This window comes from Sorex araneus, chromosome 2 (assembly GCF_027595985.1).
Source record: "Sorex araneus isolate mSorAra2 chromosome 2, mSorAra2.pri, whole genome shotgun sequence".
NCBI lineage: Eukaryota > Metazoa > Chordata > Mammalia > Eulipotyphla > Soricidae > Sorex > Sorex araneus.
In genome coordinates, this window is record NC_073303.1 from 122996149 (window position 1) to 123022144 (window position 25996).

Below are 25996 nucleotides of genomic sequence, written 5' to 3' on the forward strand. Positions count from 1 at the left end.
ATTCAAATTATTATAAGAAGGGAAGGAAACAAAATTTTCTCAATTTAGTAGACAAAGCATAGTTTAGCAGTGAAAATCAGAAAAGGGTGGTGAATTGAGTTTCCTAAGGCTGCTGCAACAAATTAGCCCTATCTGGTGACCCAAAACAGCAAAAATTAATCTCTCACAGTGCTGAAGACCAAACATTCAAGTTCAAATCAACTTCAGCAGGATGATATCAAGATGATGTCCAAGAAGCCCTGACAGGGTCTGCCAACCCCAACCTCACCCCCACACACTGCACAGCACTGCATGTGGGCTGCAACCCTCCCCTCCCCTTCTCAGAAGGGTTCAGTGATCACCTTTATGGGTGCCAACTCCAATGACATTCCCATCCCACATTCTCTTGGAATCACAGCATGACTTCCTGCATCTCTTCTACACATAAAGTTATGCTCGTGTTTCAGACATTTTCAAGGGGCCACCTTCCAGCCTACCACAGACAATATAAGAGCAAAATAATAAGCCAAAAGCATGAACAAAAATGGAAGAATTTCTGTCAAAATCTTGACAAACAAAACCCTAATTTTCATACAGCAAATACATGTGAGAAAAAAAATAAAAAGAACCTATCATGACAAAGGGAAAACTACAACAAAAGTCATCTCATTCTGGACTTTAAAGTAGATGCTCTTATTTTTAAAGTGTACATTAAAAGTATATACATTAAAGTATACACTAAAAGTATATGTATATATCTTCTATTTCAGTAGTGCTCAATAAGTAGCACTACTGAATTGTGATGACTGTTTCATTGAAGACAGAGTATCCACCAAAAAATTATGACTGAAATAGAGAGTAATGAGAGTTTAATGAGTTTTCCAGGCAAAACAGTAGGCATTTTTATATACCACTAATAGTCAATTACAACATCCAATACAAAAATGCAATGAGACCTATTACAGAGGAAAATGCACGCAAGCATAGAAGGGGCCTTACATCAGGAGTGGTGTGCAGGAGAGGCAGGCCAACTGGAATCAACCAGCTGCACCAATTTCCCCATAAGTTTTTATTTTTCTTTTAACCAAAGCCAGTGAAGCATTTTACAAACTTTATGTCCTAAGTTTAAATTTTACCAAAGAGCTCTAGAAAAGGCAAATTGGCCATTCAAAAGACTATAATTATACACTGATTATTATCAGACTCGGAATTGATTCCTTCATAACAAATATTTGACTTTTAAATATTATTTTATTTAGTTATTTAATCTTAAGTTTTTTATTTCTCCAAGAAAGTTTTAAAGAAAAGACAAGTCTTGAAACAGTGGGTGTACGTAGGTATGACGGCAGTGAAAGTGCCTGCAGTTACTAAGATTCCCCACTAGTCTGTGCTGTAGCACTTGGAGCAAGTGATCCCTATAAATTACTAATCTACTTTCCCCTAGAAATAAAATTTCAGTTTTATAACTTTATACAACAACTTTAATAAATTTCAAAAGAAAGTTTAAAGAGTTCCATGACTTCATGTTACAAAATTTGATATTAATCAGAATGATTACCTCCCATCACAGAATCACTAGCTCAAAGGTTCAATGGAATAAATAGGTAGTTAACAGAGTTAACAGTCGATCACTTTCTTTTCCATCATTTTGAAGAACTTATAAATTATGTGACATTAAATTTATTTCAGAGCGATAGCAAAGTGGGCAGGGTGTTTGCCTTGCACGCAGCGACCAGGTTCGATTCCCTGCCCCTCTCACAGAGAGCCAAGCAAGCTACCAAGAGTATCCCACCCACACAGCAGAGCCTGGCAAGCTACCCCTTGGCATATTCGGTATGCTCAAGCAAATCAATGAGCAACAGGATGACAGTGACAGTGATATTTTAAGTAAAACTATGATTTAAAGCAGAAAAATAACAAATTCAATTTTTCTTAGAATAGATAGCACATTTATCCAGGTTTCATTTAAAATCTAAAACAGAAATGGTCACTTCCAAAGAGGACATCTTATAAAAAGAACAGCCAAAACTTCATTACAGGGAGGTTAACATGGGCTTGAAAAGACAATGTTTGTCCAAAATGAAGAAAGGGAGTGGTATACAACCAACAACCCAGCCAACAAACTGTTCCAATATTAAAACCAATAGACCATCACAATTCCAGGGGAAGATTTTTTTAAAGGGGTTGCTCAAAGTAGAAACCTCCATTTACCTGCTTCTTGAGTCTCACTGGTAAGTCTTTAAAACTTTAAGATCAATAGACAAAGTCAGCTGGGATCCCCCAATAGCTTCTTACAGAAAGTAGATTTCCAGGAGCCATGGACCATTCCTACTATGTGGACTTCCTCTTGCAAATTGTGCATCTTGCTCCCCAAACTAAAATTTTAATGATACCACTAAATCACATGCAGACACCTGACCTACTTAAAAAAGCAGAATACAATGTAAGGAAAGTTCAATCCAGTCCACTTGGGGAAGACTTTCTATTCCTGGACAGACAAACACCATCACAGTAACAAATTAAAAATACAGCCTTGGGCCCACAGAGATTACTCAATGAGACAGATTCTCCAGCACTGCAGGGACCCCCAAATTCCACCAGAGGTGAGTACCAAGAAGGAAGTAACCTCTTAGCACCGTAAGGTGTGGCCTAATCAATCAATAAAGAGCAGCACCACCATATATCTAGGATCCAATGCATCTGTATTTTGAGTCACCTGTAACAAGGCCAAACCTAAATTTGAACAGACCTTCACCTCAGGATTGCCCCATGCATAGTCTTACAGATAAAAACACAACTCTCCAACCTCCCTCCCAGTTCACCCCAACCAAAACTCTAGGTATAATCTTTCCCTACAATCACACATGCATTCCACCAGGAAATCTTTTTAGTTCTACTTTGTTTTGGAGGGTGAAGGGGGCTCACCCAGTGGTGCTCAGGGCTTACTCAGGACTTGAGGAAACATATGTTGTACTGGGGATAGAACCTGAGACAGCTGCAAACAAGGCAAACACTCTACCCACTGTACTATCTCTACAGCCCATTTGTCAATTCTTGGCATAAAATACCTAAGACAGCTGCCATGCACACAGCTGGCTTTGGTTTGATTCCTGGCATTATAGGTGGTCTCCTGAGAAACACCAGAAGCAATCCATCAGCATATAACCAGAAATAGCCCTTGAACACCATCACACCATGGCCCCCAAACCAAAAACAAATAAACAAGTGAAATAAAGTCTCTTAATTGCTGGTTGATGGCATATGTGGCAAAGCACATGCCTAACCGGTATGAGGCCCTGCACTCAATGCCCAACCCCAAATTTCAGTTATTAATAAAATATTATTAAGTCTGGTGGGAATATGCTCTCCAATAATAAATTAATGCTTGCAATTTGCTAAAGTCCACTCAGAGTTAAGAAAGAGCATGAGAATGCACAAGTAGCTGCCCTCAGAAAATAACCCTCTGAGAGGGGACCCTCTGATAAAGAATGAATTGCTACACAAACCCTGCGAGTCTCTGCTCTAGAGACAGCAGTTGCCAGAACATCACAGGAAACAATCTCTCCAGAAGCAGCAAACACTCAAACCTGAGGAAAGTTAATGAGGGTCAGAGTAATAGTACAGTGGGTAGTTTGTTTGGCTTGCACACAGCCAACCAGGGTTTAATCCCTGGTACCCACAAAGTTCCTCAAGCCCCTCCTGGAGTGACCCCTAAACTCACTGCAAGTCCTGAGCACTTCCAGTATGCCCCTCCCTCCAAATAGGATATGATAAGAAACTGATTTCTAACTTATTAAGTATTATCAATTTATAAGCAGTAATAAAGTCTGGTTTTGGAGAATGTCTACAAATTCATAATGCTAACACTAGGAGATCTTCATAACAAAAACCCTCTGCTCCACAGGTGAACAACTATAAAGATACTAGCTGGTTAAATACAATTTTATTAGCCCTCTTTAGTTTGGCTGTACTTAGTATAGTGCAACACAACTTCACTGCAGGCAGTACTCAGCACACTCTCACAAATTTCGGAGTACACAGAAGGCCTCACAGACTGAGCAATCAATAAGATAGTCCAAATCATTTCCCGTTATACTGAAAACAGCATAATTGATGGGATTACACCATAGAAAGACTTGCCTAGTAATTGGTGAAAAGATTGCAAAACTGTGATTATCCATATTCAGGTTGTTTGGGGCTCAGTTGACCATGTACAGGATCTCCAGGAATGAGCTGACTCACTGAGTAATCAATCACAAGAAACAACCTCATGAATGCTACCTGTTCTTTAAACCCCACATTGAGAAACTTGGATTCACAAAAAAAAGAAAAGAAAGATATTCCCCCAAAGTTAAGTCCTGATGGCAGTATCATATCGATGTCATTAAAATAAGAAATATTTGTATATTTTAATTAATTTATATATGCTTAACCATTCAAATAAAATTGTATTTATGCTATTTTAACCAACTGTGTGATAACTAATTAACTCACATTAAGATCACATTAAAATCATCAAAACATGGTTTATAATGCAAAAGTAAAGAAAAACATTTTCAGGGAATTTTGACTAATCTGTTTGATGATGACTAATTTTGCCTATTAGCTCAAATGATTCATATGAAATAAACTAAACATGCAATTCTTAAGATATTTATTGGAATAATTTAAAGACTGTTAAGGGGTAAAATCATTTTATAATATAAATGAGGACTGGTAGAGGTATCTAAAATGAACATTTTGCAATATTACTTCAAACATATATTGCTTTAAATAAGCTATCTCTAAGGGGAAAATGTTGGACTAAATAATCAATCGATAAGGTTTGCTACAGTGTGACAGAATAAATCACTAACTGGGTAAACAGATTGTTGTGTGAGCCTAGTGTTTTTAATTCTTAGCTCTGTACAAACTGAAGGAAATATTAAGTGAGTAGTTAGCTGATGAGGATTTTTTTAATTTTTTATTAAACTATTACTATTATATTTGTTTAATAGTATTTTATCACTTAAATAGGAAAATTCAAAGTATTGAGTGAATAAAACCCTATTCACATCTACTTATCACCTGAATAACTTTGCTTGGTACTTAAATCTTTTAAAACTAAAGAAATCGGGACTGGAGAGCAGAGGGTAGGGTTCTGGCCCTCCTTGAACACTACCAAGTGTGGATCCAAAACAGTAAACAAATTAAAAATGTAAATTTTAGAGGGGTCAAAGAGATAGCAAGAAGTTAATTTTTATGTCTTGCATATGGTCCACTGATGCCGTGCTACCAGGAGCAGCCAGTGGCCCCAGACCATTTGGTTGTGATTCTGGAGGCCTCCAAGCACCACTGATGTAATCCGACTTTGCAAGGCCAACTAGCACCAACACAGCTAGCAGCCCTTCATATTGGACTGCCACTGAACTGGTGAGAAACTGAGAGAGAGACCTCTGGACCTCTGAGTACTGCTTGGGGAGACAAACAAATACATACATACATACATACATACATACATAGCACCGTTGCACTGTCGTTCCATTGTTCATCGATTGTGCTCGAGCGAGCACCAGTAACGTCTTCATTGTGAGACTTATTGTTGCTGTTTTTGGCATATCAAATATGCCACGGGTAGCTTGCCAGTCTCTGCCGTGTGGGTGGGATACTCTCGGTAGCTTGCCGGGCTCTCTGAGAGGGACGGAAGAATCGAACTTGGGTCGGCCTTGTGCAAGGCAAACGCCCTACTTGCAGTGCTATCGCTCCAGTCCACATACTTACATGCATTACATAAATACAAAAAATAGAATTGATGCCGAGTTCTGCTATTGCAAATAATATTCAAGCATGGATTTATAAATGAAGTTTAAAGGCTGCTGATTTCCAAGTTTACTATAAAGCTATAACCAAGAGTAGGGTGCTGCCAAAAAAAGCTACAGACCGAATCTCTCAGAAGAGAGCATCCTAGAACGATATGCCACAGAGATACCTCTGGATCCCGTGCCAGACTGTCTCACAAGGGGCAACCCAGACTGGAATGAGAGAGTCCCCCCACCCACCACAACAGAGCCTCTGCAGCCAACAACCTACAGAACTCAATCACCACCAGGTTCCTAGCCAATCACAGACTCGGACAAATCTCACAAATGCGTGAAACTGCTGATAAAACCCAGGTATGTCGGACTTGTGACCGAAATCTCCAGACTTGCATGAAATCGAGAATGAGTGACCTCCCCTCATCTCCCTGTGTTTCCAGTAGCTTGGCAGTCACACCTAGGAATTGCCTCCTGTACCATTTAAACTCATTAACGGCTGTGATCCAGAGACTCCCAAATTAATCTCTCGGAAGAAAGCAACACAGAATGATATGCCATAGAGATGCATCCAGACCCCAAAGTCACCATCCAGTTAAAAATAATAATAATTAAATTAACCTCTATTCCTGGAGTGTGTGGCCACATTTATGGCCGTGTGACATCTCATATTCTACACCACTAATGTACCAAGAGTACACACCACATTTGTTGGGTATAAAGTAGAAGGCAATCCATATCAGGGAGAATATATAGATGTATGTATATATATATATACACATATATACATAAATATTATACACACATATACACACATATATATATTGTGTGTATATATATACATATATATATATACACAAAACTCAACCTTTAACAACATGTTAGTAATCTCTTATACAAGGGCTTAATGGTTCTAGAGTGAAAAAAAGAATCTTCACGCACTTTCCTCTAAGGAAACTTTTTGGGATCATTTTTAGTGGATTATTTATAATAAGCAATACAAAATAAATTAGGTCCTGCTTGGGGGCAGAGTTTGGAGGTCAGGCTGGAAACATTCAAAATGTGGTGGTGGGTAGATGTAATGGTGGTTGGATTGGTGTTGGAATATTAAATGTAACAAACTACTGTGAACAATTTTATTTGTAAAAATAAAATTAATATTTTTTAAAAAGCTATAGCTTTTTAAAAAAAGCTATAGACCAACAGAATAAAGTGTAGAAATCAACTCTCACAGCCAAGTGATTTTTGTTTTGTTTTTTGTTTGTTTATTTGTTGTTGGATCACACCCAGTAGTATTTGGTAGGACTTACTCTTGGCTCATACCACTCCTGGCAGGGCTCAGAGGACCATATGAGGTGCTAGGGACAGAACCCAGGTGAGCTGTGTGCAAGGCCAGCACTTTACCCACTGTACTCTCTCTGGCCTCCCAAGTAACTTTGGATAAGGGTATCAAGACTATTTCCATGGAGAAAGGGCAGTCTTGGCAACAACTGGTATTACAACTCCTCTGGTATTATGCAAAAAACTGAAGTTGAATCCATTCTTAACATCAGACAAAAAAAATGAACTCAAAGTAGATCAAAAACCTAAAGATGATGCTTAAAAGTATAGATCTTTAGAATATCACAAAGAGGGAAAGGTACAGAGCACAGGATATAACAATGAGTCCTTAAATCTGACACCAACAGCACAATCAATGAAAAATATGAAACTGGACTTCATGAAAAATTTCAAAATCTGTACAACCAAACAACATTATCAACCTTATAAAAAAGAAACAATGTATGCAAATCATAAATCCTGACAAGTTATTAACATCAGCCTCACATCCACTAGGAGGACTACTATAAAAGAAACAGGAAATGAGACTGCTTGCAAAAATGTTGAGAAACTGGAGCCCTGTACTCAATTTATAAGAATATAAAATAGTTTAGTCACTGTAGAAAATAATATGGCAATTACTCAACATTTTTTACAAAGAATAGTCATATGATTCAACAATTCTTCATCTGAATTTAAATAATCAGAAGAATTAAAAGCAGAGACTCAAGAAACTATTTGTCTACTCATATTCATAACATTACTCACAGTTAAAACATGGAAGCACCAAAAGTGTTCATCAATGAGTAAGTGGGAAAGCAAATGTAATGTGTGTATGTACACATACCAAAGAAAATTACTGAGTGTCAAAAGAAAAGGAGCACTGGGACATCAGAGAAAATACAAGAGGTAAGGCAGCTGACTTGTCTGCAACTACAGAGGCTATGCCCCTGGCATCACATATGGTCCTTGAGCACCCACAGCTCCTGAGAACAAAAGCAGAAACAGCCCCTGGGCATCCCTTGGGAAAGTAAATGAGGGGAGAGGATGGGTGGAAAAGGCAGGGCAGGGAAGAAAGGGTTGAGAGGAAATGACAGAAGGTGAGAGGAAGAGAAGGCAGAGCAGAGATGGACGGGAGAAGGCAGGGGAAGACAAGGGAGGGAGGAGCAGTGAGGAGAAGGCAGGGGAGAAGAAGAGAACAGAGGAAGGGAATGGAAGGGTGGAAAGGAGACAGAATTCTGACATATGTTATATACAAGACCAATAAGCCTTGCAAACATTGTGCAAAGTGAGATAAGTCAAAAGGACAAATGCTGCATGATCCCACTTTATATGAAGTACTTTGGTCAAAATCATAGAGACAAAAGTAGAATGACATTTCTAAGGACTGAGGAAGTGGGGAAAATGGGTACTTACTATTTAGCAGGTACAGGATGCATGAATTCTCACAAGATTATAAAGCTATGAAGACAGATACTAGTGACAGCTACCAGACATTAGACATTTAGTAGTAATAGGCTACACCTGAGACATATGAAAGGAAATATTGTTTAAACAATGAATCATAATAAATAATAAGTTTTTGAGAGAACAGAAGAAAAAAAACCTCAACAATGGATGTTCTCACATCCATGGTAACTGAACTTCAACAGCAATTAACAACTTTCTTTTTACCATATCCTCTTCTCAAATATTTTTAAGCAGGTCAGTGGTTCTGGACTTCTGTCTTCTGTGCACTCTGTCTGGCCCTCATATAGGCCTTTAAGTGTATTTTTAGTGAACATTATCTTACTTTTAAGCAGCAATTCCTTGCTTTTTCAACATCACGATGACTTTCTAATAGTAGGCTACTGTTTTAACACAAGCCTCGTTTGCTGCCACCATCAACCAAATAAGTTACCTTCAATGTTAAGAAACTTAATGTGCTGACATTTGTAAAGGTGCATGAACAATTCAGCAGATTCTCTTCTGATGAATATCTAAAAATAAACACTGCATAAGAAAGTAAAGCCAGCTCCCAAAGCACATCCTGCCTGGCAGACCCAGGTCCCAAGGGGGGTAGGGGGGTTGCTGCCGATTCACGGACTGCCCGGCTCCGTTACTCACTGGCTGGCGAGCACAAATGCGGAGCTATTCTTAGAGAACCAATTTGGTCAGCTCCCAAGCCGATTACACTCTGGTGGGCTATCAGGTAGTCTGGAAGCTGCAAGCCCATCAAAATGAAGCACTGACCCTGAATTCCCATTGCCGGTTCTATTTACGGAGATCTAGTAGGGAGCCCAAGACCAGCGCGTACCCCTCTCACAGGAACCCATTTTAATCTAGAGCCACCACACAATATAATAAGAATAGTCCTCAAAAGCATAACAGAGCTCAGGACATACAAGTACGGCACTTATAGAACAGATGTCTTTCAAGCCAGAGTGATAGTACAGTGGGTAATGCATTTGCCTTGCATGTGGCTGACCTGGGTTCGATCCCCAGCATCCCATATGGTCCCCCAAGCACTGTCAAGAGTAATTCCTGAGTGCAGAGCAAGGACTTAACCCCTGAGCATCGCTGGGTGTGACTCAAAAAGAAAAAAAAAAATAGATGTCGTTCAAGACCAGAGAAACACTCTGAGCCAGAAAGTTCCTCAATTAGACATAAGGCAAGTACTCAACTCTGGTCCTACATAATCAAAAAGAATCCCTTGGAAGGTACAGAAACAGGAATGCATGAGAAACAAAGATCATTACTCTTTTATTTGAATTTGGCTTGGGGGCTGCACCCGGCGATGCCTGGGGATTACTCCTAGGTCTTGCACTCAGGAAATACCCTGACAATGCTTGGGGAACTATATGTGATGCCAGGGATGGAACCCAGATCCGCCATGTGCAAAGCAAGCACCCTACCCACTGTATTATCACTCCAGCCCCTGAAAACCACCACTTCTTTTTTTTTTTTTCCTGCTCTCAGGTTTATTTGTACAAACAGCACAGGAGGATGCAGACTGGAGACAGCCCAGAGATTGCACCAGTCCTTCCATGCTCACACGGACAGAAGCCTCTTAGGGAGCTTGGCAGGGGCCTAGGCACATTTGGAAGCTTGAGCCAGTGCTGGAGCTGCAGCCATCCGGGTCTTACTCTGGGGCTTGGCTTTAGCCTTCATTTGAGCCTTGGCTTTAGCCTTGGTTGGATCCTTGGTTTCAAGCTTGGTTTTTGGCCGGCAAAGCCTGAGACCCTTGGCAATTGGGGCATGAGAATTTTTCCCAAGCCTGGGGTGAGCAATATACGCAAGTCCACTGAGCTTGCGGCTGTTCTTTGTGATCATGGGTCTGGCCTGCTTGGGCTTCACCAGGGCCTTGATGGCCTCGGCACAGGCACTCATGGCCTTAGCATTGTTGGCCTGCATCTTCTTAAGGCCCTTCTTGTGCTTCTTGGCAAAACGCATGTTCCTTAGGAATTTGGGGCCCACCCCTTTAAGAGACTCATATCGCTGTGACCGAGGATTCTTAATGCCATTTCTGTGCCATTTTCGAGACTGGTTGTGCATGGTGTGGTTCTTGGAGTTGGCCATGTCTGAACCACGATGGCGGCTCCCCGAGCGCTGGAACCGGAAGAGCTGAAAACCACCACTTCTAATTAAACTGCCCCTTTTCGTTTCTAAGCTAACACCCAATGACTCATCCAAACCTGGAAAGTAGGGTGCCAGCAGAGCACAAGGCCCAGCCTCAGGCAGTTGCTCTCACCTGGTAGAACTGACACCATTTTTTTTTTAATTTATTTATTTTTAATTAGAGAATCACCGTGAGGGTACAGTTACAGATTTATACACTTTTGTGCTTATACTTCCCTCATACAAAGTTTGGGAACCCATCCCTTCACCAGTGCCCATTCTCCACCACCCGTAAACCCAGTGTCCCTCCCACCCTCCCCAATCCCATCTCCCCCCCACCCCACCCTGCCACTGTGGCAAGGCATTCCCTTCTGTTTTCTCTCTCTAATTAGCTGTTGTGGTTTGCAATAAAGGTGTTGAGTGGCTGCTGTGCTCAGTCTCTAGCCCTCATTCAGCCCACAACTCCCTTCCCCCACATGGCCTTCGACTACAATGTAGTTGGTGATCGCTTCTCTGAGTTGACCTTTCCCCGGAACGTGAGGCCAGCCTCGAAGCCATGGAGTCAACCTCCTGGTACTTATTTCTACAGTTCTTGGGTGTTAGTCTCCCACTCTGTTATTCTATATACCATAGATGAGTGCAATCTTTCTATGTCTGTCTCTCTCTTTCTGACTCATTTCACTCAGCATGAAACTTTTCATGCCCATCCACTTAACTACAAAATTCTTGACCTCCTTTTTTCTAACAGCTGCATAGTATTCCATTGTATAGATGTACCAAAGTTTCCTCAACCAGTCATCCGTTCTGGGGCATTCGGGTTTTTTCCAGATTCTGGCTATTGTAAACAGTGCTGCGATGAACATACATGTGCAGGTGTTGTTTCGATTGTACTTTCTTGCCTCTCTGGGATATATTCCCAGCAGTGGTATTGCTGGGTCAAATGGGAATTCAATATCTAATTTTTTGAGAGTCGTCCAAATTGTTTTCCAGAAGGGCTGAACCAGTCGGCATTCCCACCAGCAGTGAAGAAGGGTCCCTTTCTCCCCACATCCTCTCCAACAGCGGTTGCTTTTGTTCTTTTGGATGTGTGCTAGAATAATTTTTTATTTTTTTGGTTTTTGAGTCACACCCGGCGATGCACAGGGGTTACTCCTGGCTCTTCACTCAGGAATTACCCCTGGCGGTGCTCAGGGGACCATATGGGATGCTGGGATTAGAACCCGGGTCGGCCGCGTGCAAGGCAAATGCCCTACCCGCTGTGCTATCGCTACAGCCCCTGAACTGACACCATTTTTAAAATGTAAATTATACTGAAGCCTAAACCAAAGGAACTGAAATTAGAATTCTTTCAAATCTGGTCTTTGTAATGAGCTCTTCGGATTTGTTTTTCAGTTGTTGCTGTTTTTGTTTGTTTGTTGCTTTTTTGGGTCATACCCAGTGTTGTTCACGGATTACTCCTGGTTCTGCACTCAGGAATTACTCCTGGTGGTGCTCCGGGGACTTTATGGGATGCCAGGGATTGAACATAGGTCAGCAGCTTGTATGGCAAATGCCCTCTCCAACCATCCCATTGCTCATTTTAATTTTTATCTTCTGTATCATACTGTATCACTGTCATCCCGTTGCTCATCAATTTGCTCGAGTGGGCACCAGTAAAGTCATCATTGTCAGACTTGTTGTTACTGTTTTTGGCATATCGAATATGCCACGGGTAGCTTGCCAGGCTCTGCTGTGTGGGCAAGGTACTCTCAGTAGTTTGTTGGGCTCTCTGAGAGGGGCAGAGGAATCAAACCTGGGTCAGCCACGTGCAAGGCAAACGCCCTACCCGCTGTGCTCTCTTAAGGTTTTTTTTCTTTTTTCTTTTATCTACATATTTTGAGTTGAGAAGAGGAAAGATTTTGTGCCAGGAAATAATTCAGAGAGACAGCACAGGAGTAAGGTGCTTGTCTTACATGTGTCAGACTATGGTTCAGTTCCCAGCACTGCCAGGAATGATTCCTTAGCACAGACCCAAGTCAGCCCTGAGCACTACTGGGTATGACCCCAAAATCAAATAAAGTATGTAAATAAGAAAATAAAATCGATCAAGAACTAAACTTGAGTCAAACACTGAATAAAGAGAAATCATTTCCTCAGATTCCTTCCAGTCAATTCATAAGTATTTATAAGTGAAAAACAATAAAGTTAAGAATTTAGAGAAATCAAAGCCAGAATCTCATCAATGTCAGAATATAATTCTAGATCACTTCACATTGCCAAGGAATGTGGTATAGTCATTTCTCATCAATGACGAATAGATGCTCAACAAGCAAAATTTCAAAGTTAGTCAACGACACCAGTCTGTTCAAGTTCATGCACTGAGAGACCTGCACCCAGGAGCAGACTTTCTCACTGAAAGGAACAGGAAGGAGCCTCTGAGAGAGCAGGCCTGCAGATAATTCTGCCTTAAAGAGGAAAAAAAGGCTGTCTGCTGCTCTGCATCATAAACAATAGATGGTATTCAGAAAACAAGGCAAGAATCAAATATGGAAAATGCTTCAGGTGCTAACAGAAAGGAAACATGAAAGCCGATTCTAAATCTGGTAAACATATCCTTCAAAAATATGAACAAAGGGGCATTTTTCAGACACATAAATGAAATAGTTCATCTCCAGCAGACCTAATGACAAAACGTGTTAAAAGATGTAGAGGCCGCAGGAAAAAGAATATCTGATTCTGTAAAAACTCATGAATTGCCAGGGTGAGTGGCTGCCCTCAGTATTGCTAAGCTGCCCTTTCAATGCTACTAAACTTCCAGGTGAGCACCCCCAAAAAACAGACGTCCCTTGAGGCAGCCCGTTTGTGGCTGCAAGACCCCAGCCCCAAACTAAGTCAGTCCCAACCCCTGAGAAGTGCTGGGGTAAGTACTAGATCTCAGCAGTGCCAAGCTGCTCTTTCAATGTGCTCAATTCCCAGGTGAATGCACCCAAGGACCAAGTACTCAGGGAAACATCCTCCAGAGAGAGAGGAGGACAATTTGAGCTGCATTACCTCACCCCTCACTAACATACAATGAATAAACCTGGAGTCAGGCAATAAATACACAGACACACTACATGCACAATGGGAAAGCAACGCAGAACCCAACCATTCCTAGTGAATGAAAAGTGTGGCCCAGCAGACTCAACCCGGACATTCCAGCAACATAACATCTCAGATGAGGAATTTAGAGAGGAAGTGTTGAGGATGTTCAATGAACTCAAAGCAACAATGGTACAGACAGCCAATAAAACACAGATGATATGAGAACAGAAGTGAGATGACTACGAGCAGAAGTAAAAGATCTAAAGAATTAGGTACGTGGAATGAAAAACTCATTGGAAGACCTTAGCAGCAGAGTAACAGCATCTGAGGACTAAATAAATCAGTGAGCTCCAAGATGAGATGCATAAAACCTCCAGACAGCAGCCGAAGATGGATAAAAGACTCAAAATAAATGGACAGCACATGAGAGAACTTTGGGATGAATTCAAGAGGAACAACATAAGAGCATTACTTTTTTAAGAGCTGCCAAAGATCTAATTTCATTTTTTTCATTTTTTCTGAAAAAGTAACCAATAAGTTTTTTTAAACACTTTTACAATTATATCTAATTTCAATAACCACATATGTCAGGAATTGCTGCAATTTTAAGAACACTGTCTGCAAAAATAGTTCAATTTCTTACTATATACCTGTGCTTAATTTATTTTTGGCAAACTATATTCAATCCTTGAGACAGCTCAAGTAAATTGCCTTTATATTCTTTAATAACCATGAATATTTTGAAGCCATGCAGATATGACATATTCATATCTAACTTCTATATCTAACATAAAGTGAAAAAAATCTTAGGCTATGCCACAACTGGGAATGTTTTTAAACAGCTATGGTAATTATACAGTCATAAATCACATTCAATATTTAGTATATGATCAAGTTAATAAGAAATCTAAAACAAAGTCAAAGTTAAAATCACATTTTTGGGCCAGAGCACAGCGAGTAAGGCACTTGCCTTGCATTGGCCAGCCGGGGTCTTAGTCCCAGGACAAGGCTTCTCCAGAGTGGGAAAATAAAAGCAGGAAGAGAGATACGTGCTCAAGGAGAACATGGGCTTGCTTGAAAGAGAAAGCCTAATTTTAGTCTATATTTCAAATTTCCTAAGAGTCCTTAGAACACAGGAAAAAATAAATGTGAGTGCATTTGCAATAGCTCAAGAATGTATGTATCCCATTTACATATTGTAATGGAAGTTTTGGAAACCAGTCATAATTTACTACAAAGGTAAATCAAAGTAACAAAATTTTGAATAGAAATAACTTGGATGTGCAACATATTAAGAAATTAAATTATCTGCCTGTATATTTTACAGACATGAGAAAATTTTAAATGTTTTTAACAATCTTATTTATTTCCCATTTATACATTTTTATTTAAAATGAGACACTTTTTCTCCAGATTTTTTTTTCTTTTTGGGTCACACCCGGCGATGCTCAGGGGCTACTCCTGGATCTGTACTCAGGAATTACTCCTGGCAGTGCTTGGGGGACCATATGGGCTGCTGGGAATCGAATCCAGGTCGGCCAAGTGCAAGGCAAACGCCCTACCCACTGTGCTATCGCTCCAGCCCCCAGATTTTTTTTTTTTTGCTTTTTGGGTCACACCCAGCAATGCACAGGGGTCATTCCTGGCTCATGCACTCAGGAATTACCCCTGGCAGTGCTCGGGGGACCATATGGGATGCTGGGATTCGAACCCGGGTTGGCCGCGTGCAAGGCAAATGCCCTACCCGCTGTGCTATCACTCCAGCCCCCCCCAGATTTTTTAATCAGTTCAAAAACCAGTGTGTGTGGCTCAAGAAAATTAGATGATGTGTAACCCTTAATGAAAATGAAGCAGGAAATTAACATATCAAGGAACCCCTAGGTAAAATTGAATGCACCTACAACAGAAATGAAAAATGTGTTTTCACAGGGGCAGTGGGGACAAGAACATGAAAGCAATCATACACTTTAAAATCAAATTTAAAATGGAACAAATGACAAATTACACAAATTACTTTTACTGATAATTTAATATATTTTTATTTTGCATTGTTCTGAAAGTTCTGGCTACTAGTCAAAAAAGAGAAACAATAAGAGGAGGTATATTATACCATTAAAATAATTTAATATTAAGATACAAAACTAAATATATAAAAGCAAATAAAATGTTTTTAGTTTTTTGTGATTTGTTTGTTGAGTCCCAGTGCTGACTCTGTGCTCAAGAATCAATCCAGGTAATGTTCAGGGGATTATATGCGGTGCTAGGGATCGTACATTGGTTACCACATACAAGGCTAACAACCTTACTCACTGTACTATCTCTCCAGCCTCATAAATAAAACATTTATAAAGTAAGAATATAGGGGCCATAGAGGGGTTAAGGTTAATACAGGGGTTAAGGTTCTTGCCTAGCATGCAGAAGACACTAATTTAATCTCCAGCACCTCATATGGTCCCCCTGAGCACCACCAAGAGTGGTCCCTGAGGGCAGAGCCAGGAGTAAACCCTGAGCATAGGTGGGTGTGGCTAATCTTCCCCCCCCCCCAGAAAATAAAATGAAATAAGTTTTATTTATATAAAGTAAGATTATTGACAAGTGGGCTAGAGCGATAGCACAGCGGGAACTCGGCCGACCCAAGTTCAATTCCTCCGTCCCTCTGGGAGAGCCCAGCAAGCTACCAAGAGTATCCCGCCCGCATGGCAGAGCCTGGCAAACTCCCCATGGTGTATTTGTTATGCCAAAAACAGTAACAACGAGTCTCACAATGGAGACGTTACTGGTGCCCACTCAAGCAAATCGATGAACAACAGGATGACAGTGCTATGACAGTGCTACAGTGCTACTAACAAGTATGCACAATTCCCATAAATGCTGCTACTGAAGGACATAAGGTAAATTCATTAAAAACCATATTCCAATTTTGTCTATAAATGATAATTTTTCCAATACTACCCATAATTTATGATCCCAGATTTTGAAAAACGTATATAATTATTTTAGAACTAAGCAAACTACTACACAGAAGGAAGAATAAGCAAACAAGTATAGCCACAAAAACACCTCACAACCATGGATAGGCAATGACACCCAGGTTATAAAACCCACTCACCATAAGAGAAAAAATTACCCTATCAAAATTGAAATTTTATGCTCTAATAAATTCTGTTAAAACAAGTTTGAAAGGCAGGTAGGAGTGATAGTACAGCAGGTAGAGCACTTGTCTTGCATGCAGCCAACTGAGCTCAATCCTGGACATCCCATATGGTCCCCTGAGCACCAACAGTAATAATTTCTAAGTGCGGAGCCAGGAGTAACCAACCCCTGAATATCGCCAGCTATGCCTCAAAAAAAATTTTGAAAAGGAAACTGCATCTACAAAAACAAATACAAACTTGGAAACCACTGTAGTATATCATAAATTTATTTTAATTAAAAAAATAAATAAAAGGACATGGAGCAGTTAGGGCACATGGCTAGCATGGTTCAATTCCCAGCACCACAAAGTCTCATAAGAATCAGCAGGTGCAGCCAGGGTGGCCTCAGTACCCTAGCATGCAGAGCTTTCCTCTTCCTTGGCCCTTGCATTGGGCCACAACCTGACAATCTGAGAATTGCTGACAGGGATGCAGGACCTACCTCCTGTGCTGCCACCCCTCTCCCCCACCCAACAACAACAACAACAACAACAACAACAACAAAAAAAAGACTTTAGATACAGAGTAAAAGTATTCTAAATACATATATGATAGTTGTATCCAGAATATATAGAGAAATCCTGCACATCAATAATAAAAAGACAAAAATGAACTTTTAAAATAGGCAAAGTTTAAGCAGATATTCCCAAGGAAAAATCATACACGTGGCCAATACACCCTAAGGATGCTCAGCACATCACCTGTTACTAGGAAAGAGAAGACACAAACCAAAGCACTTCACGCTAGAAGAACAAGAGAGACTAGACTGAAAGCACCAAAACCATGAGGTTGCAGAGCAATCAGAATTTCGTCCACTGCTAGTCAAAGTATAAAACTCTACGTGAACTTTGAAACCAAACAGTTTGTAGTAAAAGTTAAATATATACCACTCTGTGTCCCTCCACCACCCCCAGCAATTCTTCTCTTAGCTATTTGTCAAAGAGGAATGAATGAAAGCGTAGAGCCAAAAAAAAAAAGAACCACAACATAAATGTTCAGAGCAATTTTAAAACAAAACCAGTGTGAAAAAATGGACTCATTCTACAATAGGGCAATGGTCAAACTACACCATATTCACACAACACAGTAATGGGGATAAAAAGGAGCAAACTATTGAAAATGGTAAAAGTTGGATGGACTGGATGGAGAGAATGAAAAAAGGACACACTATCCAACCCCACAGCACAGATGTCAGGACAAGGGAGACTGGTGCCTGGGAGAAGGAGGTGAAGGGCCAACAGGAGCAAGTCCAAGTGAATTTCACAGGATGATGGAAATGTGAGATATCCTGATGAAAGTGATGATTACAAAGAAATATACAGGTCTCACCAATTTAGCCAATGATACTTAAATCTTGTACATTCTACTGTATTATTATTATTCACTTTGAGGGAGTTGGAAAGGGTGGGACTTGGGGGCCACACTTGGTGATGCTCATAAGCTACTCCTGGCCCAGTGCTTGGGTTTGTTCCGGTGGTGCTCAGAGGGCCATGTGGTATCAGGGATCAAACCCAGGCCTCCCACACAGAATGCATTCACTCCAGCCAACTGAGCTACCTCCCTACCCCTAGGTTCATTTTGGTTTTGTAAGGAAAATTGAAAAGAATAACCAGGAAAGTTTAGCAAAAGAAAGTAGTGATGGGGACTAGCTCAAATGGTACAATGATGAATTGGGTCTGGGAGTCAATTGATGGGACTAGCGCAGTGGGAAGACCATTTTTATCTTTGAATGGTTTAGAGCTGTGCAAATGAGAAGATAATAAGCAGAAAATTTTCAGTGTAATTTTATCTTTTAAACATTCTATATAGATGCTGCTTTCCACATCTCCAATCTCATATTGCCAATAGCCAGGATAACCCACTTCCTCCACCACTCATTTAATATACAAGTGATCAGTGCTACAAGATTCTACTAACACACGGAAAATGGACAGTCATTATAATAGCTAATACTAGTACAAGCGCCAGGGGGAGAAAGTAAAGCAGTTGGGGCTGGAGCAATAGCCCAGTGGGTAGGGTGTTTGCCTTTCACGCATCCTACCCGGGTTCGATTCCCAGCATCCCATATGGTCCCCTGAGCACTGACAGGAATAATTTCTGAGTGGGGTGCAGAGCCAGGAGTAACCCCTGTGCATTGCCAGGTGTGACCAAAAAGGCAAAAAAAAAAAAGGAAAAAAAAGAAGTAGAGCAGAATGCATATGTGGACCCCATATGAGAAAAAGGGTAGCCCATACACTTGCATTTAACAGAAAAATTACTCCATAAATAGTGTTATAGCAAATGAGTCACTAATATAAAATAGATACACTTATATTAATATAAAATTGATCTATACCTGATAATATATTCCAAAAATATTATCTTAAATATTTTTTTAAAAATTAATAGCTCTCCCCCTAGTCCCCAGAAAACTCTGTCTAGGTAATAAGGAACTTTTTTTAAGAATCTTGCTATAAAAGAATAAAATTCAGATGCTAAAATAAAGATTGACTATAAAGAAATTAAATATTTCTATATAAAAAATAAAAAGAAGCATACATACCTAGGATATCTGTAATATTGCATAAGGAATATAATTCTTTAACATATAAAGAACTCATAAAAAATGAAAATGCTAGAGAAATTAGCTTAACAGGACAGGAAGGTGGGGATGAAGGGAGCAATACTCAGACAATGATGAAGGAAACTAACACTGGTGGAGGTGAGTGGCTGAAATTCTGGATGCAGGAAAGCCCATCACTAACAGTACTTCAAGTCAAGGTGCTTCAAATAAAACTTTTTAAAATACATAAACTTTTATTTAAAATAAACATTCTTTAAATAAATACAATACAAATGAACAAATAACGTATGTGCACAAGTGGAGGGATGAGTGTTTGATCATTGTGAGATTGTAACCCAAACATGAAAGCTTATAACTATCTCACGATGATTCAATAAAATTTAAATTTTTTTTAAAAAAAGATGAGAACATGCATGCTCATATGTTATAAAATACGAATCAGATGAAAGTCTCACTTTAACACAAAAACTGAATTGTTTTTAAAGAGAAACCATGGTCAGTGGGACTTGGGTAAATACTTCATTATGTAGATCCATTATATAAACCGATTAATCTAAAATAAAATGTCACAATCATGAACAATTTTGCAACTGTATATCTCATGATGCTTTGATAAATAAATAAATAAATAAAATGTCAATTCAATGGGACTTTCTTATACTTTGCATCAGAGGTTTTCATTCTCTTTATTTTTCTTGAAATTTTCTGCCAAAACCAAAAGCCTTCCTTCCAGATACACTACAGAGCCTATCTTCACCTTTAGAAATAAAAATCTCGCTTGAATATACTTAAAGGTTTTAGAAAGATGTGAAATAACATTTTGAAAATAATGCATAAAGCCATTAAACAAAACATGGCTACCAGTGACGGTACATAAATTTGTATTTATCACTTAAGGCATAACCGACTTTTCAGGCAACTTGCTAGACAAGCTGTTTCTAAATGGCCTTCTGGGAAAATAAACAGGCAAAATTATCACAAACATTTGTAAAGGAATGGAATTGCGAAGGAGCTTTTTTCCCTTGTCTGTCTATTCTAGACCTTTTGTTCTCCAAACTCCTATTTAAAAACACAATGGAACTTGCAGTATTTGATAATACATCTTGTTTTAATATGAGAATATTAATAAAAGCACTTTTGACAATTTCCAGACTCAAACAAAATGCAGCCATTTGCTCCTCTCTGAAAGTCTGAAGAGACAGGACAAAGGGAAGGAAGCATGAATGGCTCTGAACAAGAAAAGATGCGCTGCATCACTCACAGTAGGATAAATGCAAACGAAAATCACAGTAAAATTGGCAAAGATTAAACAAAAGGGGGTGCCTGAGGTTGTCAAGGATGTAGGAATAAACACTCCCTCGCACTTACTGCTAGTGGGAGTGTAAACTAAGACAAACTTCTGAGAGGGCAATCAGACACACTCACTGAAATATGAAATGTCTGCAATCCCACCCCAAGACATGAGTCCTACAGGTATGCATGCCCTTATGAAATATGACGTGTGTGCATACATATTTATAACAGCTTAAGAGTCAACAGAATCTGGTTAAATAAATGCTGGAGTACTCATCCAAAGTAATGAAGAATTCATTAAGATAGATGTGATAATTTTCTATGCATCAATATAAAAAGTCTTCCAAGATATAAAATCAAGAAGCAGAATATTTCTGTCTATATAATATTTCACAGAACATATTAAAACAAAATGGTAATTAGTTGGCTGAAAATAAAAGTTTGGAAAATGGGGGACCTAGAGACCAGGTTTCTTACACTTTTGGATTCTTTAAAATTTGTATCTAATCCCTATATATACATATTCAAATATATAACAATCTTCTATAAATAATGCCCTTCCAGAAATTGTCAAGAGAATAAAGTAATTCACATTTAAAGGTTTAGGCACAGATTATTTAATAAATGCTAGCTGTTACTTTGGGGGGTGAGCAGTGCTCTGGAGGTGTTTGGGCCATATCTGGCTGCACTCAGAATAACTCCCGGTGGGCTCCAGGGACCATATGGGATGCTGGGGGTTGAACCCTGGCTGGCTGTGTGCAAGGCAAGCACCCTACCACTGTACTATCACTCCGACCTCAACTAGCTAGCTCTTTTTATCAATAAACATTGCTTCCTTGGTTTCCTAAAAGTCTTCAACCTCAGAAGCATTACCTTTCCTCCCAGTCCATCTTCAGCATATCAGTACAAATATGATTCAGTACAAAAATCAAATTATAATCCCGAGTATCTCCTTTTATCTTCTTTAGTCAAAAACGGAACTATCAGTTTTAACTGTAAATTCCATCACCCCACACAGCCACTAACACTTTCTCCTATTTAAGAAACTCATAAACTCTCATTGTTGTCATTTAGTAGCTAAGGGAATGACACTAGGATTTTTTTTAAAATAATCTTATTTTTAGTTATAGATAAGATATAAGGGTATAACTGACTGGAATAATGATCAAATCAAAAGATAAAAACATAGCAAAATACAAAATTAAAAAGCAAGACCCTCTGTGCTCCAGAAGCTATTTACGGGTCAGGATGTGGCTCAGTTTTTAGGCAGAGCACATGTTTTGCATGTATGCTGCCCTAGCTTTGATCCTTAGTACCAGCAAAAAAATAAAAAAGAAAAAAGAAATTGTTATGCTGCAATTGTGAATATGTTTCACCATCTCTCCAAGCCCCTGAGGCCTATGATAGCCACCCGATAGTCACTTCAAAAGTTCTTAGTAACATCAAGCTCTCTAAATAAAATTTCAAAGTATTTTTTAATCAACATTTCCACTTGTCATATCTTTTACAATTCCCCCCTTTTTTTTGGGGGGGTGGAGATTTATGCCACACCAGGAAACAAAACAATCGTTCTTGGCTTATATCTGGCCAGCTCTAGTTCAATTCCCAGCACTGCTTAAGGTTACCTGAGCACTGCCAGAGTGATTCCTGAGTGCAGGGCCAGAAGTAAGCCATGAGCATCTCCTGGTATGGTCTAAATCCCCCCCCCCGCCGCGCCCACAATTAAAACTGATCGTTTAGTTTTTTACTAAAGAAGATAAAAATATATATTTAGGATTATAACTCTATTTTTGTACTGAATCATATTTGTACGGATATGCTGAAGATGGACTGGGAGGAAAGGTAATGCTTCTGAGGTTGAAGACATTGTGATGCAGCCCTTTAGGATGTTATACATATTTTGTCTCAAATACTTTCAGTGTGAGGTGGTTTTGCAGTTGTTGCTACATTTTGTAAAAGACCTGAGTCAGAATTTTGTTTGTCACTTGTTTATGGGGAGCCACACCTGGCAGTGCTCTCTGGCTTCTCCTGGTTTGGTGCCTGGTGACTGCTCCTTGGCAATCTCGCCTGTGGAACCATTTGGTGCTAGGGTTTAAACCCGTGCTCTATGTGCCCTCCAGCCCTTTGAGCCATTATTCCTGCTGCAAGTAAGATTTTTGAAATACATATACCCCTTTACTCAGAGGAAACATAATTAGTGAATGATGTGTTAAAAGTTTTATTATAAATTTTCATCACACTTCAAAAGTATGTGGTCAAATACTCCACAGCCTCTGTTTTTACTAAAAACGTTCTGCTTTCTAGATACTTGACTATATTCCTAGTCAATGGTATGGTATCTAAAGACTAGTTCAAATTCCTTTTTATTCCTGATGAAACACTTGGGGGGGGGGGCGGTTGTGTACTTTTCTTGCTGAACAGTTCTTAGCAGGTTCAGCAAGAAAAGTACACAAACCGCCCAAGTGTTTAATCGGGAATAAAAGGAAATAGAATAGGGACCTTGCATGTAGCCAATCCCAATTGGACCCCTAGCCCTACATTGCTCCCCAGTCACTGCCAGAGCAAAACTTGAGCAGTAGCCTCTAAGCACAACTGGATATGGTCCCAATCCTGTCCCCCTCCCCACACACACACTCATACACAAAAAGAGAATCATGATCTACTTCAGACTTACAACAAAAGAAGAAGAACAGCAGTAGTAGTATTTAAATTTGTAACATTATTTTAAGAATTGGCTCTGACACTGCCTTCGACTTAGCTTTTAAAACACTTAAATTAAGGTCACTTATATGTTGCTGTATTAGTGAAAAAAAGAAATGCTAAAGCCAGGCTAGAGAAGTTGGCTCAACAAGCTGAGAGCATGCTTTGCATGCTGGAGGTCCCGGTCCAAACCTCTCCACCTACGGTCCCCTGAACGTCAGTGGGACTGACTGCCAAGCACAGAACCAGGAGGAATCCCCGAGCATTCCCAGGTGTGTTCCAAAAACAAAACAAGAAATACTAAACAAATTAATCTGCCACTGTCAAGACTTCAGATCCACAGAGTTATTGCCCAGGAAAACAAAATCAAATATACTACAACTTGAAAAATGCTCATAAGTAACTGTTAAATTGCAACTCCAAACAAGAATAACTGTGGACAGCAAGAAAACTTCTGAGGGTGTGGGAGCCTCTACATGTGCCATCGGGTTGCAATGAAAATGAACAGAGTTCAGAAGAGCAGGGCGAAAACTGTGAGAAACACCAAGGTCTTCTATCAGGTTCCACACCCTCACGTCAGTAACAACAATCATTAACAACAACATTTCTTTTTTATAATGAAAGGTATGAACCTACCAAAAATGAATAAATTTTCTATTTATTACTGTCTCAAGACTCATTGGCATTCTAAGAACAGTCATAACAGATGCAAAAAGGGAAAACAGGAAATTAAGCTCCCTAAAGTACTCTTTACATGAAACTAACATTGTCTCTAGACAGTGAAATAAATATCATTTGTTCCCCAAACTATATTTTCATTATGTTCTCACTAGACATGAGGTCTGTGTTTATTAAAAACATATAAGGTTAGTTACCTAACAGAAAAGCAAATATATTTAATCATAGAAATTGAGTTTTCTTGTTTTTCTACATGACCTCAAGTCTGTAAAACATATAACTATATTTTTTAAATGACAATAATTTGGGGGGACTGGAGAAATAATACAATATATTGTATGAGTCCAACCTTGGTTCAAACCCTGCATCCTGTATAGACTTCTAAGCCCTGCCAGAAGTGATCCCTGAGTGAAGAACCAGGAGTAAACCCAGGGTGTGACCCAAATACCAAAAGGAAAAAAAATAAAAGAATTCAAGCTTCTTTAATTTCATTTTATTTAAGATATAATACACTTATATTAAAAATATCCCAGAGGGCAGGATAGATATTACAGCAGGTAGGACACTTGCCTTGCACACAGCTGACCCAAGCTCCATTCCTCACATCAGATATGGTACCTCAAGCACCACCAGGAGTAATCCCTGAGCACTAGAGACTAGAGTAACCCCTGAGCATTGCCAGTGTGAACCCAAAATTAAACAAAATAAAAAAGAATATCCCATCTACAACCAATAACTTCATATTAGTTTACTGTTTGCCACTGGAAGTAAACTGTATGTACTACATGAACAGTTATAAACCTGAGTGCTGAGTATTTAACAGAGGCAAAAGCAGACCAAAAATCCAGGCAATGATTACCATGCACTTGGAGAAGCTGGATCTGACCTTCTGAAGCACAACTCCAGACATTTGCATGGATTCCCCGCTGCACCATTCCACTACAGTGGCGAGGAGAAATGTTATTTGGCTCAAAGAGAAAATCTCACCACTGGGGGCAGAAGCAGATTGGGAGAAAAACTTCCAATGGTGTCAGATCAGTGATCTAACAATATCATCTCAGATGACTTTTGGCTTTCGGTAATCTTCACTGGCTTCGGGGAGCTCAATGGATTTAAAAGAGTGGCAATTACTTCTTGCTCTTTTATCATAACTCCTAGAAGTTCTCATGTATTTTCCTTTTTCCTCTCACTTGCTAGAACCATAGCATTACCGCTTAACCATTTGAAATTGCAAGGAAAGCTTAAAATGTTTCTCAATTTTTCCCCCCAGTTTTTCAAATATCTGGTAAGGTTTCAAACCCTTCTGTTCTTTCAACTATTTGACATTCCATATAAACTTTCTTTTGTTTGTTCAGTTTTAATTTTGGTTTGGGGGGATCATATCCAGTGGTGCTTAGGGCTTAATCCTGGCTCTGTGCTCAGAGATCACTCCTGGCAGGGGAACAAACCAGGGTCAGCCACATGCAATGCAACTGCTTTACCTGCTGTGCTATCACTCTGGCCCATCCATACAGAACATTTTACATGTAATATATTCACTGCCTCCCAGAAGAGGGCAATCCCATTATCTCATCCAACTATTAAATCCCCTCTGAATCCAGGATCTCTGAAGCAGAACAAATTATAGCATCATGGTCAAGTGTGGATCATCAGGAATCACTGACCTATCCAATGAAAGATATGTTCTATATTCCCAAGAGACCCCACTATAAGACAATAGAGACAGAACATGAGTAACTCCAACAAAAACTCTAGTCAGTAGTGGGAAGAATTAGAAATATGCTGTGGTCAACTGACCATTGCATACAACAATGAAC

At 39.6% G+C, this 25996-nt stretch overlaps 2 protein-coding genes across 43 annotated transcripts in view; both read right to left on the reverse strand.

Moving 5' to 3' along the window:
- The window catches only part of RIMS2 (regulating synaptic membrane exocytosis 2), a 547885-nt gene that overhangs the window by 401237 nt on the left and 120652 nt on the right, over positions 1–25996 (reverse strand). The gene's annotated exons all lie outside the window — the stretch shown is intronic.
- On the reverse strand, positions 10161–10649 carry LOC105942967 (60S ribosomal protein L29-like). Its single transcript, XM_055127583.1, has one exon. It carries the CDS (start codon positions 10647–10649, stop codon positions 10161–10163), a length of 489 nt encoding a protein of 162 aa, XP_054983558.1.

Coding starts and splice junctions, on each gene's coding strand:
- LOC105942967 (XM_055127583.1), bottom strand. CDS start 10,649: ATGGCCAACTCCAAGAACCACACCATGCACAACCAGTCTCGAAAATGG.